The sequence below is a fragment of the Haliotis cracherodii genome, unplaced genomic scaffold (genome assembly GCF_022045235.1).
Source record: "Haliotis cracherodii isolate W230 unplaced genomic scaffold, xgHalCrac1.p SCAF_2, whole genome shotgun sequence".
In the NCBI taxonomy this organism is placed as follows: Eukaryota; Metazoa; Mollusca; class Gastropoda; order Lepetellida; family Haliotidae; genus Haliotis; species Haliotis cracherodii.
The window spans coordinates 2,068,506-2,088,913 of record NW_027266275.1 but is presented as its reverse complement, the minus strand read 5'-3'; the positions used below and the strand labels follow the sequence as shown (position 1 = coordinate 2,088,913).

The 20,408-nt window shown below is 41.8% G+C and overlaps 1 protein-coding gene across 1 annotated transcript in view; it reads right to left on the bottom strand.

Moving 5' to 3' along the window:
- The window catches only part of LOC139469406 (uncharacterized), a 118,525-nt gene that overhangs the window by 40,801 nt on the left and 57,316 nt on the right, over window positions 1–20,408 (bottom strand). The window contains exons 27-41 of the mRNA XM_071251570.1: window positions 14,212–14,440; window positions 13,893–14,048; window positions 13,623–13,781; window positions 10,732–10,899; window positions 10,360–10,449; window positions 8,331–8,444; window positions 7,742–7,987; window positions 6,986–7,124; window positions 5,102–5,235; window positions 3,887–4,102; window positions 3,371–3,604; window positions 2,308–2,438; window positions 1,654–1,847; window positions 701–828; window positions 498–614 (exon numbers count right to left, since the gene is read on the bottom strand). Of these exons, the coding sequence (XP_071107671.1) occupies window positions 498–614; window positions 701–828; window positions 1,654–1,847; window positions 2,308–2,438; window positions 3,371–3,604; window positions 3,887–4,102; window positions 5,102–5,235; window positions 6,986–7,124; window positions 7,742–7,987; window positions 8,331–8,444; window positions 10,360–10,449; window positions 10,732–10,899; window positions 13,623–13,781; window positions 13,893–14,048; window positions 14,212–14,440 (2,455 nt within the window). The remainder of the gene's footprint in view (window positions 1–497; window positions 615–700; window positions 829–1,653; window positions 1,848–2,307; window positions 2,439–3,370; window positions 3,605–3,886; window positions 4,103–5,101; window positions 5,236–6,985; window positions 7,125–7,741; window positions 7,988–8,330; window positions 8,445–10,359; window positions 10,450–10,731; window positions 10,900–13,622; window positions 13,782–13,892; window positions 14,049–14,211; window positions 14,441–20,408) is intronic.

Genomic DNA, 20,408 nt, shown 5'->3' with positions numbered 1-20,408 from the left:
CAAAACTACTGTTACGGACTGCATGACTGATTCAAAATACTTTTTAAAGCATAGTCTGGAATGGAAGTCGCTAATTTGAAACAAGCGCCGCAGTGCTTAAGAAAGATGCTTTTTTATATTAGTGGCTAATGTTGACTTCCTGTTAATTCGCGAAAGGTCTTTCTGACGTGACCTGTAATCGGATCAAAACATGGGTCTGTGTACTCGCGGTAGATGACAGCAATTCGTTGCAAATTAAGTGTGTCGGAGTCGGAGTGTGAGTCTGTCGGATTAACGGGTCTAAATAACACTGATTAAAGCGGTTCTCATCATTTGTGTCGGGTAAAGCCGATTGTCGGATAAACGAGTGTCGCATTAACGAGACTTGACTCTATGTATTTTCATCTAGGGGGACTTCGATGTAGAAGATGTGCCCAATGTTTGGAGGAATATAGTCCCATCTTGGATGACTTAGAAATAGAAGTGTAGAAGTGAGGGTCAAGTGTCAGGAAACCCACCTTCTGGGCAGGCACAACTGTGACCTCTTGGCTGGACGAGAGAACAGTTGCCACCATTGTTACACACATTGTCGGAACAACCATCCTTGATCAGCTCACAGGACACCCCACTGTAAACTGAAAGACAGAAACATATGTACACATATAAGAAGAAGAAGAGAGTGTTGAGGTAATATTGACTACACATGCCACCAGACACTTACATGATTGACAGTTGCATGTTGCTGACCCGCCCGACTGCTGACATGTACCCTGGGTGGTACACGGCTTGACAAGGTCACACACCTTCGGGGACGATTCACACAGACGCCCCTGGGTCCCCTTCTGGCAACTGAAGTTAATGCATTAACATTAGCACAAAAGGACAGAATGTTTGGATAGGTGATTTACATGCCAATGCCATATAAAAAACCCCAACACGGTTACATTTGGCCATAACACAGAACACAGTATTTGTAATTACTGTCTTTTGGCTACTGTTCTGAACACAACTGAGAATGCTGAGTGTCCTCTATATACCACAACAAAATACACGTTGACAATTCTTTAAAACCTCAGTTTAGAACTCTGTTACTTCTCCATGAAGGATTGTTTTTGCTTCGCTTTCCTTTCAGGACGTTCACATCCATTTCATTTCTGCGACAAATAACCCTGACAAGATGAAGTCATCAAAATGCTACTTCTGATATCATGAAAATCAACTGGTAAGGCTGGCTTAAGGATTTGAACTGCTCTGTAATTGCATTCATTTCTGCAAAATGAATTTACTTTATCAGACAACACTTGTCACTCTTAAGTCCAAGGCATCTGACATTCGTTGGCATATTGGTTGATTCATCAAGTGTTCTAACTAAACCTGCTGGTAATGAAGAACTATGTTTGTATCAGATGCTTTCATATAACTAACTCATATTCTTAAATTAAAATGATGTCTCACGAGTTGGATGGTTACCTGAACATCCGTGTCTTTGACATGGTTCATATACCGCAACAGATAATGATGACACAATTTTATCAATTGTAAATGTAAATATACTTAATACATAAGTCGATGAAGCCGTGCATCCGCCCATGTCTAAGTCGACATATGAGAGAATATCGTTATACTCACATTTTGAAAATATTGTCTGGCACTATGTTATTGAGCAATACGCACCTGCAGAAGTAGTCTTGAAACACAGGGTAGCAGGTGGCATCATTCTGACACGAGATGCCGGTACACGTGTTGCTGATATTCTGGCAGTTCTTGCCCTCCCAGCCAGGTGTACAGTTACACGAGTAGTCAGCCAGTTGGTCGACACAGGTGCCACCATGCATACAGGGCAGGGAGTCGCACTCGTTGATCAGCTCCTTTGGGATAACATAGGCGTTGTACAAGACATGTTTGTAGCCCTAATGAAGAAACTAAACGACTGACAAATGTGAATACATTGAAATGGTAGAAAGTAATGTTACCGAAGCGCGAAACAAAACAAGCATCTATGAAAACGAATCTCAGGTGCAAATCTTGCCTTGAATTTACAAAGGGACAAGACATATCCATGTCTTATTATGCTCCGGATTATTATAAAAAGAGACACTCTTTGACACTGTGATATCATCACATCATCTTCCACTATGGACATCGTGATAACGTTATAGCTTGTGTCACAATAGCCAGATCCTTGTCAGCCCTATATCATCAGTGTACTTCATTACTCCTCTCCACCCAATCCCATCGGCTGTAAAACAGGAATTCGACATAGAGCTCAGGGCCACACAGGGGTGGTCTAGTTCCCATAATGTTGAGCAATGTTAGGTCTGTACTTACTGTGCAGTTTTTACCTGTGTATCCTGGCTTACACTCACACCTGTAGTCCTGGTTCAGATCCACGCATCGTTCTGTCTTTTCCGGGGGACATTGGTTATTGCAGTCCACCATGTCAGAAGTACATGTAGGACCTGGAACCAGATTATATCATGTTAGCTGAATCTGTTGACAAAATGTGGTCCTCTGAACAACAAACCCTGCATTTGAATTTCATTTCATTTGAATAGCGGCTATGATTAAGTTCTCAAATTCAAATACAAGTGGTACGGAGTAGTCGGGTAGCCTCGTTCACTCGTCATGCCGAAGACCCGGGTTCGATTCCCGACATAGGTACAATATGTGAAGCCATGGCGTCCCCTGGCATGTAATTGCTGGAATATTGCAGTCACTGATTCATTCAATATATAAAAACAGCATCAACCGTTCCAGTCTATACCCAGATACGCCATCTGATGTTCACATTTTCGCTCAGAGACATCATACTGTTCAAGTCTTTTCCCAGACACATCAAACAGTATTCTAGTCTTTATCCAAATACATCATCAGACCAGAGAACGTTGTCAGTTTACCTGTCCTGCCAGTGTCACACTGACCGGAGAACATGTCATTTTACCTGTCTAGCCAGCGTCACACTGACAGGAGAACTTGGTCAGTTTACCCGTCCAGCCAGCGTCACACTGACAGAAGAACGTGGTCAGTTTACCCATCCAGCCAGCGTCACACTGACATGAGAACATGGTCTGTTTACCTGTCCAGCCAGCATCACACTGACAGGAGAACGTGGTCAGTTTACCTGTCCTGCCAGCGTCACACTGTCAGGAGAACGTGGTCAGTTTACCTGTCCAGCCAGCATCACACTGACAGGAGAACGTGGTCAGTTTACCTGTCCAGCCAGCGTCACACTGTCAGGAGAACGTGGTCAGTTTACCTGTCCAGCCAGCGTCACACTGTCAGGAGAACGTGGTCAGTTTACCTGTCCAGCCAGCGTCACACTGTCAGGAGAACGTGGTCAGTTTACCTGTCCAGCCAGCGTCACACTAACATGAGAACGTGGTCTATTTACCTGTCCAGCCCGCGTCACACTGACAGGAGAACGTGGTCAGTTTGTCCGTACAGGTTCCATGCACACACGGGGTACTGGCACAGTCGTCGATGTTGTGCTGACACAGTGATCCCTCGTAGCCGGACTTGCACACACAGCGGTAGCCGTCTGACAGACTATCACACCGTTCAGTGTTGTTGGTGGTACAGGGGGTTGGGGAACAGAAGTTGATCCTGGCACACTCGCCATTGGAATCTGGAGAGATAAAGCAGAAGACATTGTCTTTCATATAATGCCAGGTACTGATGATTGTTTCAAGGACAAACCGAACTATAACCTTGTCAATGTCATGGTCTACTGAAACCCTATTAAGAAATCAATAAAGAACATAATTCATTCTAGAAGCTATGCTCTTATTATCATCATAAAGGTCACACATTGAGAGTACCAGTTACTCACTTTAACTACATTAAAAAAGAACATGAAGACATATCTTAAATTTTTCCATTACGATCATACTATTCAAACCCAAATTACCTTCCACAAAGGGATCCTCGCAGACGCAGTCAGCGGTGACGTTGTCGTAATTGCTGATACATATACCGTTGCTGCAGCGTCCTGCTGTACACAAGATCGCCTCATTCTGACAGTGGTCGTCTCCGAAGCCGGGTTTGCACGAGCAGGAGTAGGAGTTGGAGCCATCGACACACCTGCCGTCGTACAGACAACCATCCGGGTTCTGCTTACACTCATCTGTGGGGAGACGGAGCGACATTTACACAACTGATAATTCATGGAGATAGCAACTTCTGAAGGCATACTATAACCAAATGTATGCAAACAGTATTGAACCAAGTCACATCAGTTCCATAGCTAACAACCAATCGTTAACACCAACAATACCTGTAACTACACTGTCTACACATGCCTTACCAACGTCAGTCTCACAGTTAACACCCTATATACATGTAACTACACTGTCTACACAAGACCTACCCACGCCAGTCTGACAGTGAACATCCTATATACATGTTACTACACTGTCTACACACGACTTACCAAAGGCAGTCTCACAGTTAACACCCTCTATACATGTTACTACACTGTCTACACACGACCTACCCACGGCAGTCTCACAGTTAACACCCTATATACATATAACTACACTGTCTACACACGACTTACCCACGGCAGTCTCACAGTTAACACCCTATATACATGTAACTACACTGTCTACACACGACTTACCCACGGCAGTCTCACAGTTGACACCCTATATACATATAACTACACTGTCTACACACGACTTACCCACGGCAGTCTCACAGTTAACACCCTATATACATGTAACTATACTGTCTACACACGACTTACCCACGGCAGTCTCACAGTTAACACCCTATATACATGTTACTACACTGCCTACACACGACTTACCCACGGCAGTCTCACAGTTAACACCCTATATACATATAACTACACTGTCTACACACGACTTACCCACGGCAGTCTCACAGTTAACACCCTATATACATGTAACTACACTGTCTACACACGACTTACCCACGTCAGTCTCACAGTTAACACCCTATATACAGGTAACTACACTGTCTACACACGACTTACCCACGTCAGTCTCACAGTTAACACCCTATATACATGTTACTACACTGTCTACACACGACTTACCCACGTCAGTCTCACAGTTAACACCCTATATACATGTTACTACACTGTCTACACACGACTTACCCACGGCAGTCTCACAGTTAACCCCTGTGAAGCCAGGGCGACAGGTGCACTGATACCGAACATCCCCCCAGGAATTACAGGTGCCGCCGTTCTGGCAGGGCTGGGGACTGCACAAATTGCTGTCTCGATCACATCTGGAACAGAGTTGTCAATTAAAGATAACATGCCATCAAATATGAGAGTGGTTCGAGTTTGAGCTAGATCTACTCATCAACAGTGGGTGGTTTTGTATTGATATTTCTACTTAATGACGTTATAAAGTGTTAAACAATAATTGTAATTGTATAATATTTTTCTGTTGAGTTTCGGTTAAAGTTCATTGCATTGTATCTGGACAATGATTAGGTTTTAGAAATGTAGTACTATTCAATGTAAGCAGAGATGAGGACGTTACTATATTTAGATGGTTGTGTGATGTGTAAATGTCCGGAATACCGTGGACTGAGATAGAGCGTTACAGAAATGAGAACTATTCTGTGATGTGATGGCACAGTGTGGAAATGTACTGATATATAAAGGGACAAGAGCGTGCCTCTCGTATCGTTCACATTTCATAACATCAAGGCCAGCTTTCGTGTGAGGATTACTTATCACCCCGGATTCCCAGCTTAGGCCATCTCGGCAGTAGGACCACTGTTGCTACTGGGTGTATCTATTATTACCACTCACTTTCGTTATCAGTTTTTGTGATTGATACTGATCCCTGCCATCATAGTTTATATCGCCTTTGAATAGTGTACTACCACTCTACTGTGTACTGTTATTGTAATTGTTGTGCAGTAATGTGTATTGATTTGTAAATCCAGTTTATTGTGTAATACAATTGTCATATGTATACCATGTGTTGTTGTTTGTTGTTTTCACACTTTTGTGTTCTCTTTATATATCTGGGTTAATATTTTGTTGAAATCGACACTCAACAATGATAGTTCTGAGATACAAAGTAGTGTATAAATGATACTTGAATAATCGTTGTTAGCAGTATTAAGTGTCATGAAGCAATGCTAAAATAGCCTTCCTGTACATATATGCAGTGTCAAAACAAGTAAATGGTAATGAAACAATATATTTGTGCTTTCCAAACATTTTGGGCAGGGGCAGTTCTGAATACAGTGTGAATATCCTTAAAATACGTGTGGATTGAAACAGTTCATTCAGATACTTGTCCTGTGGAACATTGTGGGTGTGGACAGCTTTCCTTAAGGGGTATGTTGATATATGTATGTCGATGCAAGTGTTGTCCATGCTCCATGAATGCCTATTTCGCAGTGACGTGACTGGTTACGTGACGTGACTGAGCACGGTTTACATCCCTATAATATACTGACATTGTAGCTCACCTGGATATGTAGTCAACAGTTTCAAGCGTTAACAAAGACAGTAACCTAACAAACATTGCTGTCGGCAATACAATTCAAGCAGTGTCTGTATTGTGGTTTCAAATTACAGATTAACATATTTATGTAAAACATGTAACTAATTGTTATTTTGGAACAATGCTGAAGTGCACAATGCTGAAATTTACTTCTCTTAGTCATGGTGGCCTGTGAAGAATCGTTTCCATTGGCCTGAGGTACATTTGAGTAGATAATGTGTACAGACAAACGGGCCATGACATAAGTTCACATGACTATCATAAATTCATATGGCGTCAGTTTGGATATGTTTTGCCGTTGTGACGGGTCACTTGCGGGTCTTGCGGCTGGTCGTTCTCATAAATATATTTCCTTTATAGATATTGTCTTCACCCCGTTATGTTGTTAAACATAATTGCTTACATACTAGCATATCAGTTTCCCATGCTGTACTCACAAACCGAATATCACCCTGTTCAGTAATTTTAAGTTTAATGTCCGAACAGAAACATTGCCATAGGCAGCCTACCTGGGTTGTGTGTACTGACCACCAGAGGGACACACGCACTTATATCCACCAAGGAGATCCCGGCACACGCTGTAGTCGCGGCAGTCATTGGTGGTACAGTCATCCCTCAGGTCTGTCTGGCAGTACTTGCCACTGTAGTCTGCACAGATGGTATTGGTAATACTGAGAACTATGTATTATAATCATATCGACACACTGATCCCTTTACTATGTCGTCGGATTACCACACGAAAACACTAAAAAAAACCCCCAAAAACTCAATATTTCTTACTGTAACAATAACCATATACTCATACTGATGTCTTCACTACCTTCACTGTAGTATACAAAGAGACAGTTGTATAACTGTTTTGTTTGTTTGTTGTCTAACACCACACTCGGCAATATTCCAGCTATATGACGGCGGTTTGAAAAATAATCGAGTTTGAACCAGACATTCCAGTGATTGACATCATGAGCATCATGCATCAACCGATTCAGCGACCCAATCCCGTTTGTCGCCTCTAACGACAAGCGTAGCCGCTTTTCATGGCAAGCTGGATTGCTGAAGACCTATTCTACCCCGCATATTCACGGGTTTCGTTGTACACTGAAGACTCCATATACCCAAATGCTGTCTTTATTGATCCCACAAGAAGCAAACAATACACTGGAGACAAAATTATCCGTGTTATAATTACTAATATAGTGGCGTCGCTCAGCGGGGTAGTCCAACAAGTTCTACCAGTGATCATCTTCGTCAAGTTGAATACGTACATGGCGTGTTTGCACACTGTTTCTTATAGTATGGCTGAGTTGCGCCCGTTGTACTTTTCTTTCCAGCTTGTTCTTCATTGAGTAAGACACATAAGTTGTTGTTCGTAAAGAACCCAGTAGCGACACAGGCCGAGGTACTAATGCATTCAGCACTGCAGGCAGCAACATTAATGCCGGACACGCTTCTGATGTAGTCAATACCAGGATTGTAATTTACTACGTTCTGTACCATTTGACATACCGTGGCTGAAAGGAAGAACATTCTTGACACATTGAGGTAAGTCTTAACTAGGCTAAATACCCTGCAGACAATATTTCACAAACTTGCAAGTTTGAAATTTGCTGTGTATCGCTTGCAACATCTTGTTCTTTAGTGTCAAAAGTGGAACAACTGTTTAGATTCGACTGGTTATATGTTTTTTTTCTGAACCAGCACAGCTACACACGAAACGCTACTGCAAAGAATTCAGGGTATGTATCAACACAGTCAGTGATATGGTACATCAGTTGACGATTCCTAGTACAGTGCGTTTTATTTAGTGTTAACCCATACCTATGGTAAAATAGATACTTTGCTTTGGCCACTCACCAGCGATACATTCGCAGTCGAATCCCCCAAGTTTGGGTTTGCAGGTGGCACCATTCAGACAGGGGTTAGATCTGCAGTAGTCGATCTCAGACTCGCACCTGTCCCCGGTATAGCCTGCAAATACAGAGCGAAAAGCAAGGACATGAGTGAGATCTTGATGTAGGTACAGGGGGGATATCTGAGTGTATATTGATATTTAAAATAAACTGGATGTACATGGTGAGAAACAAGGACGTGACTGGCATCTTGATGTTGGTACAGATGGGGCTATCTGAATGTATATTCATATTAAATATAGTCTGTAAATACAGGGAGAGGAACAAGGGCCTTTGTGTAATCTTGACGTAGGTACAGTTAGGATATCTGAGTGTAAATTGATATTTAATATAACCCGGACGTCCTCAGCGAGGACATAACTGTGAAGCAGGTTGTCAGTATACGATACCATGCCGCAGTTTAACATGAATACCCCAACCAGACACAGAATGCTGACTCCGAGCCTGACTAACTCACCTGTTTTATAGGTACAAATGAGTGAATGATAGATATTATGAAACACGTGGATAACAGACCCGTTTTACAGGTACACATGAATGTATGGTGGATATTGAGTCGCATGGATAACAGACCTATTGACAGGTACACATGAGTGTATGGTGGATATTGAGACACGTGTGGATAATAGACCTATTTTACAGGTAAACATTAGTGTATGGTGGATATTGAGACACGCATGGATAACAGACCCATTTTACAGGTACACATGACTGTATTGTGGATATTGAGACCCGCATGGATAACAGACCCATTTTACAGGTACACATAAGTGTATGGTGCATATATAGACCCGTAGATAACAGACCCATTTTACAGGTACACATGAGTGTATGGTGGATATTGAGACAAGCATGGATAACAGACCCATTTGACAGGTACACATGAGATTGTGGTGGATATTTAGACACGCATGGATAACAGACCCATTTCACAGGCATACATGAGTGTATGGTGGATATTGAGAAACGCGTGGATAACAGACCCATTTTACAGGTATACATGAGTGTATGGTGGATATTGAGAAACGCATGGATAACAGACCCATTTGACAGGTACACATGAGATTGTGGTGGATATTGAGACACGCATGGATAACAGACCCATTTCACAGGCATACATGAGTGTATGGTGGATATTGAGAAACGCGTGGATAACAGACCCATTTTACAGGTCAACATGAGTGTATGGTGCATATATAGACCCGTAGATAACAGACCCATTTTACAGGCATACATGAGTGTATGGCGGATATTGAGAAACGCGTGGATAACAGACCCGTTTTACAGGTAAACATGAGTGTATGGTGGATATTGAGAAACGCATGGATAACAGACCCATTTCACAGGCATACATGAGTGTATGGTGGATATTGAGACACGCATGGATAACAGACCCATTTGACAGGTACACATGAGTGTATGGTGGATATTTAGACCCGTAGATAACATACCTATTTTACGGGTACACATGAGTTTATGTTGGATATTGAGAAACGCGTGGATAACAGACCCATTTTACAGGCATACATGAGTGTATGGTGGATATTGAGACATGCATGGATAACAGACCCATTTGACAGGTACACATGAGTGTATGGTGGATATTTAGACCCGTAGATAACAGATCTATTTTACGGGTACACATGAGTGTATGGTGGATATTTAGACCCGTAGATAACAGACCCATTTGACAGGTACACATGAGTGTATGGTGGATATTTAGACCCGTAGATAACAAACCTATTTTACGGGTACACATGAGTATATGGTGGATATTGAGGTACTGGTGGATAATAGCCCCGTTTTACAGGTACATGTGTGTGTATGATGGATATTGAGACATGCATGGATAACAGACCCATTTGACAGGTACACATGATATTGTGGTGGATATTGAGAAACGCATGAATAACAGACCCATTTTACAGGTACACATGAGTGTATGTCATAAAGACAAGAAATGAAAAACTCACCTGTTTTACAGGTACAGACGAGTCTATGGTAGATATAGGAACACGTTGACGTGCCTTCATTTGAGCAAGCACTGGGACATATTGTTGTGTCTGCAACATATACAGGAACATCATCAGGACGAGAACGATTGCATAATCATGAATGAACCAATCTCGCATAGAAACGTGGCGATTAGATATGCAAAACTTCATTGATCATCAAGAAATAAATATCTAAATAATAAATCTGCATGAACAGTAACTTTTGTGAAAATGCTGCCCATAAACCTTCCTTGACCTATTTGGTTAATGAATAAAAGCATTAAGATTTAAAAATTATCAGTATGTTCACAATACATGACAACTATAGATGACAATGCGACGATGTCTTACTTCCGGGTTTGCAGTCACCAAGTTTCGTTGAGCCTGTTTGTTCTGTAATCTGGTCTGTGTTGCACTCCTTGCAGTGGTCCTGTGCCGTGGAGTCTTGGTAGAAATGGAGAGGACACGGTGTACATGGGACGTAACCGGTCACTGAATACTGACCAATAGGACATGGTGCTGAAACAGAGAGAGGACACTAGGGAGTCTCACATGGAATACCGACCAATAGGACATTGTGCTGAAACAGAGAGAGAAGACTATGGGGTCTCACATGGAATACTGACCAATAGGACATTGTGCTGAAACAGAGAGAGAACACTATGGGGTCTCAGATGGGATACTGACCAATAGGACATGGTGCTGAAACAGAGAGAGAACACTATGGGGTCTCACAAGGAATACTGACAAATAGGACATGGTGCTGAAACAGAGAGAGAACACTATGGGGTCTCACAAGGAATACTGACAAATAGGACATGGTGCTGAAACAGAGAGAGAACACTATGGGGTCTCACAAGGAATACTGACAAATAGGACATGGTGCTGAAACAGAGAGCGAACACAATGGGATATCAAAAATATAATCGAGCTGGAAATGTCTACATTCAATGGAACAATCTAGCTACATGAACTCAGCTTCGGTCCAGTGTTGGCGAGGGGTGCCTGACATCGACGGTCGAGTCATGTCACGTGGGTTATTTATTTTCATACAAACCAGCAGATGGTTTGAATAGTTCGAACATTCTGGAATACCTAATATAAAGCACCTAAGTTTCACGGCTCTGGGTTGCATCGGTTGTCATGAATGCGGCCCCAGCTACTAACAACGCGTTGGTGTGACGTTGTCCAATTTATATTTGTATACTCGTATATGCAAAGGGTCGGCGTATGGTTCTTGGAAGGAAGTGACAACCTGGAGACGATGGCTAGCGGTACCTACAATGTTATCTTATACAAGTAGATATATACATACAAAAAAACACTAGTTAGACATAATGGTAGTGGTTGCTGTATGGGTGCCCCGGAGCCCCAAGCCTAACCCTGGCAATAACGCAATCAAGTGTTGAGAGGCATATGGGCAATATGGCTCCAAGGTGATTAGCCCAAATCGGACGTTATGACACTTCTAACAAGGAGGGTTCTCTCATTTGAAGGTTAACGTGATCAGTGACCATACATATACAACATCGACTACAACCAAATAGACACTACACCTGATACAACCACACAGACACTACACCTGACACAACCACATAGACACAACACCTGACACAACCACACAGACACAACACCTGACACAACCAAATAGACACAACACCTGACACAACCACACAGATACTACACCTGACACAACCGCACAGAGACAACACCTGACACAACCACACAAACACAACACCTGACACAACCACATAGACACAACACCTAACACAACCACATAGACACAACACCTGACACAACCACACATACACAACACCTGACACAACCAAATAGACACAACACCTGACACAACCACACATACACAACACCTGACACAACCACATAGACACAACACCTGACACAACCACATACACTACACCTGACACAACCACACATACACAACACCTGACACAACCACACATACACAACACCTGACACAACCACATAGACACAACACCTGACACAACCACAGACACTACACCTGACACAACCGCACAGAGACAACACCTGACAGAAACAAATATACACTACATCTGACACAACCACATAGACACAACACCTGACACAACCACATATACACTACATCTGACACAACCACATATACACCCCACCTGATACAAACACATATACACTACATCTGACACAACCACATATACACCCCACCTGATACAAACACATATACACTACATCTGATACAACCACATATACACCCCGCCTGATACAAACACATATACACTACATCTGATACAACCACATATACACACCACCTGATACAACCACATATACACTACATCTGATACAACCACATATACACACCACCTGATACAACCACATATACACCCTACCTGATACAAACACATATACACCCTACCTGATACAACCACATATACACCCTACCTGATACAACCACATATACACCCTACCTGATACAAACACATATACACTGCATCTGATACAACCACATATACACATCACCTGATACAACCACATATACACATCACCTGATACAACCACATATACACCCTACCTGATACAACCACATATACACCCTACCTGATACAACCACATATACACCCTACCTGATACAAACACATATACACTGCATCTGATACAACCACATATACACATCACCTGATACAACTACACATACACTACACCTCACACAACCACATATACACCCTACCTGATACAAACACATATACACTGCATCTGATACAACCACATATACACATCACCTGATACAACTACACATACACTACACCTCACACAACCACATATACACCCTACCTGATACAACTACACATACACTGCATCTGATACAACCACATATACACATCACCTGATACAACTACACATACACTACACCTGACACAGCCACATATACACACCACCTGATACAGCTACACATACACTACACCTGGCACAGCCACATATACACACCACCTGATACAGCTACACATACACTACACCTGACACAGCCACATATACACACCACCTGATACAACCACACAGGCATTACACATGATACAACCACACAGACACTACGTCTGACACATCACATAGGCACTACAGCTGACACAAACACATAGGCACTTCACCTGAGACAACCATAAAGAAACTACACCTGACACAACCACACAGACACTACACCTGATACAACCACAGGGACACTATGCCATGACCGCTTACACACTATATCTTACCTCTGCATTCTGATATGCTAGTGGAGCCCTCTCGATAGAGTGTGGAGCCACCATCTGGACACCTTTCGCAGTAGGAAGCGTTCACCCAGTAATAGTTTTTACGGCATTCCCCGCATTCGGATCGTCCTGTTTCAGATTTGAACCCAGGACGGCACTTACCTGAAACAATAAATCACAATTATAAGCATGTTAGTATCTAAGGAAGTATCACAGCAAGCGTTTTCAATGTTGTGTGATATATTAAAGACATTACATAATCAAAGCACTTACTGACACATCTTGCTCTGCTGGACCGCGGGGTCAATGAGTACATGTTGTCTCCACAGTTCTTACAAGAGGGTTGTCCGGACTGGTCCTGATACTGACCGTCAGGGCATTCAACACAACCTCCACTGGGAGAGGACGAGTATCCGTAGGGGCATGGTACTGAAACATATATACAAAGAGTGTGTTTTGAAGTAAGGTATTGTAGACATTCATCCTGGCCTGGTCATGAGCAGGTAGGTCAGTCTTTTATCCTAGTAGAGAGAACATTTAGTAGAGAGGCGATATGACAGTTAACATCAAGGTAATAAACCAGCACACTTACAACACTTCTTGTTTTCCCCGACGTCCCTCAGCTGGTATCCCACACTGCAGGATTGTCCGGACTGAGTGAGATTAACGCCCGTGGAACTGTCCTGCACAGTGAAGTTACATCCTCCGGCTACCAGTCCAAACAACACCTTCTTCTGCAGGTTGATGTTGCCCGCGCAAAGTTCCAGGGCTGCGTTCCGGCCATCGTTATTCTCCAGTTGAAGTGTCAGTTCCACCTTGTGCTGAAAAGGAGGCATGGTTTGATAGTATCAGTGTACTTGACACATACTTTGTACACCTTCAAAGCATGAGTGTACTGAACATGTACTTCACATTGTACTACGTTATAGCATCAGTATAGTGAACATGTACCTTCAAATTATACACCGTGAAAACATCAATGAACTGAAGATATACTTCACATTCTACACAGTGATGGCATGAGTGTACTGAACATGCACTTCGCAATGTACACTATGATAGCATCAGTATACTGAACATGTACTTCACACAGTACACCATGATAGCATCAGTGTATTGAACATGTACTTCACATTATACATCGTGATAGCATCAGTGTACTGAACATGTACTTCACACAGTACACCATGATAGCATCAGTGTACTGAACATGTACTTCACACAGTACACCATGATAGCATCAGTGTACTGAACATGTACTTCACACAGTACACCATGATAGCATCAGTGTATTGAACATGTACTCCACATTGTACATCGTGATAGCATCAGTGTACTGAACATGTACTTCACACAGTACACCGTGATAGCATCAGTGTACTGAACATGTACTTCACACAGTACACCATGATAGCATCAGTGTATTGAACATGTACTTCACACAGTACACCATGATAGCATCAGTGTACTGAACATGTACTTCACACAGTACACCATGATAGCATCAGTGTACTGAACATGTACTTCACACAGTACACCATGATAGCATCAGTGTATTGAACATGTACTCCACATTGTACACCGTGATAGCATCAGTGTACTGAACATGTACTTCACACAGTACACCATGATAGCATCAGTGTACTGAACATGTACTTCACACAGTACACCATGATAGCATCAGTGTACTGAACATGTACTTCACATTGTACATCGTGATAGCATCAGTGTACTGAACATGTACTTCACACAGTACACCATGATAGCATCAGGGGACTGAACATGTACTTCACATTGTACATCGTGATAGCATCAGCATACTGAACATGTACTTCACATTGTACACCGTGATAGCATCAGTATTCTGAACATGTACTTCACATTGTACACCGTGATAGCTTCAGTATACTGAACATGTACTTCACATTGTACATCGTGATAGCATCAGTGTACTGAACATGTACTTCACATTGTACATCGTGATAGCATCAGTGTACTGAACATGTACTTCACATTGTACATCGTGATAGCATCAGTGTACTGAACATGTACTTCGCATTGTACATCGTGATAGCATCAGTGTACTGAACATGTACTTCACATTGTACATCGTGATAGCATCAGTGTACTGAACATGTACTTCGCATTGTACATCGTGATAGCATCAGTGTACTGAACATGTACTTCACATTGTACATCGTGATAGCATCAGTGTACTGAACATGTACTTCACATTGTACATCGTGATAGCATCAGTGTACTGAACATGTACTTCGCATTGTACATCGTGATAGCATCAGTGTACTGAACATGTACTTCACATTGTACATCGTGATAGCATCAGTGTACTGAACATGTACTTCGCATTGTACATCGTGATAGCATCAGTGTACTGAACATGTACTTCACATTGTACATCGTGATAGCATCAGTGTACTGAACATGTACTTCGAATTGTACATCGTGATAGCATCAGTGTACTGAACATGTACTTCACATTGTACATCGTGATAGCATCAGTGTACTGAACATGTACTTCACATTGTACATCGTGATAGCATCAGTGTACTGAACATGTACTTCACATTGTACATCGTGATAGCATCAGTGTACTGAACATGTACTTCACATTGTACATCGTGATAGCATCAGTGTACTGAACATGTACTTCGCATTGTACATCGTGATAGCATCAGTGTACTGAACATGTACTTCACATTGTACATCGTGATAGCATCAGTGTACTGAACATGTACTTCGCATTGTACATCGTGATAGCATCAGTGTACTGAACATGTACTTCACATTGTACATCGTGATAGCATCAGTGTACTGAACATGTACTTCGAATTGTACATCGTGATAGCATCAGTGTACTGAACATGTACTTCACATTGTACATCGTGATAGCATCAGTGTACTGAACATGTACTTCGCATTGTACATCGTGATAGCATCAGTGTACTGAACATGTACTTCGAATTGTACATCGTGATAGCATCAGTGTACTGAACATGTACTTCGAATTGTACATCGTGATAGCATCAGTGTACTGAACATGTACTTCACATTGTACATCGTGATAGCATCAGTGTACTGAACATGTACTTCACATTGTACATCGTGATAGCATCAGTGTACTGAACATGTACTTCGCATTGTACATCGTGATAGCATCAGTGTACTGAACATGTACTTCGAATTGTACATCGTGATAGCATCAGTGTACTGAACATGTACTTCACATTGTACATCGTGATAGCATCAGTGTACTGAACATGTACTTCACATTGTACATCGTGATAGCATCAGTGTACTGAACATGTACTTCACATTGTACATCGTGATAGCATCAGTGTACTGAACATGTACTTCACATTGTACATCGTGATAGCATCAGTGTACTGAACATGTACTTCGCATTGTACATCGTGATAGCATCAGTGTACTGAACATGTACTTCGAATTGTACATCGTGATAGCATCAGTGTACTGAACATGTACTTCGCATTGTACATCGTGATAGCATCAGTGTACTGAACATGTACTTCACATTGTACATCGTGATAGCATCAGTGTACTGAACATGTACTTCACATTGTACATCGTGATAGCATCAGTGTACTGAACATGTACTTCACATTGTACATCGTGATAGCATCAGTGTACTGAACATGTACTTCACATTGTACATCGTGATAGCATCAGTGTACTGAACATGTACTCCACATTGTACATCGTGCTAGCATCAGTGTACTGAACATGTACTCCACATTGTACATCGTGATAGCATCAGTGTATTGAACATGTACTTCACATTGTACATCGTGATAGCATCAGTGTACTGAACATGTACTCCACATTGTACATCGTGATAGCATCAGTGTACTGAACATGTACTTCACATTGTACATCGCGATATCATCAGTGTACTGAACATGTACTCCACATTGTACATCGTGCTAGCATCAGTGTACTGAACATGTACTCCACATTGTACATCGTGATAGCATCAGTGTACTGAACATGTACTTCACATTGTACATCGTGATAGCATCAGTGTACTGAACATGTACTTCGAATTGTACACCGTGATAGCATCAGTGTACTGAACATGTACTTCACATTGTACATCGTGATAGCATCAGTGTACTGAACATGTACTTCACATTGTACATCGTGATAGCATCAGTGTACTGAACATGTACTCCACATTGTACATCGTGCTAGCATCAGTGTACTGAACATGTACCTTGCATTGTACATCGTGATAGCATCAGTGTACTGAACATGTACTCCACATTGTACATCGTGCTAGCATCAGTGTACTGAACATGTACTTCACATTGTACATCGTGATAGCATCAGTGTACTGAACATGTACTCCACATTGTACATCGTGATAGCATCAGTGTACTGAACATGTACTCCACATTGCACATCGTGCTAGCATCAGTGTACTGAACATGTACTTCACATTGTACATTGTGCTAGCATCAGTGTACTGAACATGTACTCCACATTGTACATCGTGATAGCATCAGTGTACTGAACATGTACTTCACATTGTACATCGTGATAGCATCAGTGTACTGAACATGTACTTCACATTGTACATCGTGATAGCATCAGTGTACTGAACATGTACTTCACATTGTACATCGTGATAGCATCAGTGTACTGAACATGTACTCCACATTGTACATCGTGATAGCATCAGTGTACTGAACATGTACTTCACATTGTACATCGTGATAGCATCAGTGTACTGAACATGTACTTCACATTGTACATCGTGATAGCATCAGTGTACTGAACATGTACTCCACATTGTACATCGTGATAGCATCAGTGTACTGAACATGTACTCCACATTGTACATCGTGCTAGCATCAGTGTACTGAACATGTACTCCACATTGTACATCGTGCTAGCATCAGTGTACTGAACATGTACTCCACATTGTACATCGTGATAGCATCAGTGTACTGAACATGTACTTCACATTGTACATCGTGATAGCATCAGTGTACTGAACATGTACTCCACATTGTACATCGTGATAGCATCAGTGTACTGAACATGTACTCCACATTGTACATCGTGATAGCATCAGTGTACTGAACATGTACTTCACATTGTACATCGTGATAGCATCAGTGTACTGAACATGTACTTCACATTGTACATCGTGATAGCATCAGTGTACTGAACATGTACTTCACATTGTACATCGTGATAGCATCAGTGTACTGAACATGTACTCCACATTGTACATCGTGATAGCATCAGTGTACTGAACATGTACTTCGCATTGTACATCGTGATAGCATCAGTGTACTGAACATGTACTTCACATTGTACATCGTGATAGCATCAGTGTACTGAACATGTACTTCACATTGTACATCGTGATAGCATCAGTGTACTGAACATGTACTTCACATTGTACATCGTGATAGCATCAGTGTACTGAACATGTACTTCACATTGTACATCGTGATAGCATCAGTGTACTGAACATGTACTCCACATTGTACATCGTGCTAGCATCAGTGTACTGAACATGTACTCCACATTGTACATCGTGATAGCATCAGTGTATTGAACATGTACTTCACATTGTACATCGTGATAGCATCAGTGTACTGAACATGTACTCCACATTGTACATCGTGATAGCATCAGTGTACTGAACATGTACTTCACATTGTACATCGCGATATCATCAGTGTACTGAACATGTACTCCACATTGTACATCGTGCTAGCATCAGTGTACTGAACATGTACTCCACATTGTACATCGTGATAGCATCAGTGTACTGAACATGTACTTCACATTGTACATCGTGATAGCATCAGTGTACTGAACATGTACTTCGAATTGTACACCGTGATAGCATCAGTGTACTGAACATGTACTTCACATTGTACATCGTGATAGCATCAGTGTACTGAACATGTACTTCACATTGTACATCGTGATAGCATCAGTGTACTGAACATGTACTCCACATTGTACATCGTGCTAGCATCAGTGTACTGAACATGTACCTTGCATTGTACATCGTGATAGCATCAGTGTACTGAACATGTACTCCACATTGTACATCGTGCTAGCATCAGTGTACTGAACATGTACTTCACATTGTACATCGTGATAGCATCAGTGTACTGAACATGTACTCCACATTGTACATCGTGATAGCATCAGTGTACTGAACATGTACTCCACATTGCACATCGTGCTAGCATCAGTGTACTGAACATGTACTTCACATTGTACATCGTGCTAGCATCAGTGTACTGAACATGTACTCCACATTGTACATCGTGATAGCATCAGTGTACTGAACATGTACTTCACATTGTACATCGTGATAGCATCAGTGTACTGAACATGTACTTCACATTGTACATCGTGATAGCATCAGTGTACTGAACATGTACTTCACATTGTACATCGTGATAGCATCAGTGTACTGAACATGTACTCCACATTGTACATCGTGATAGCATCAGTGTACTGAACATGTACTTCACATTGTACATCGTGATAGCATCAGTGTACTGAACATGTACTTCACATTGTACATCGTGATAGCATCAGTGTACTGAACATGTACTCCACATTGTACATCGTGATAGCATCAGTGTACTGAACATGTACTCCACATTGTACATCGTGCTAGCATCAGTGTACTGAACATGTACTCCACATTGTACATCGTGCTAGCATCAGTGTACTGAACATGTACTCCACATTGTACATCGTGATAGCATCAGT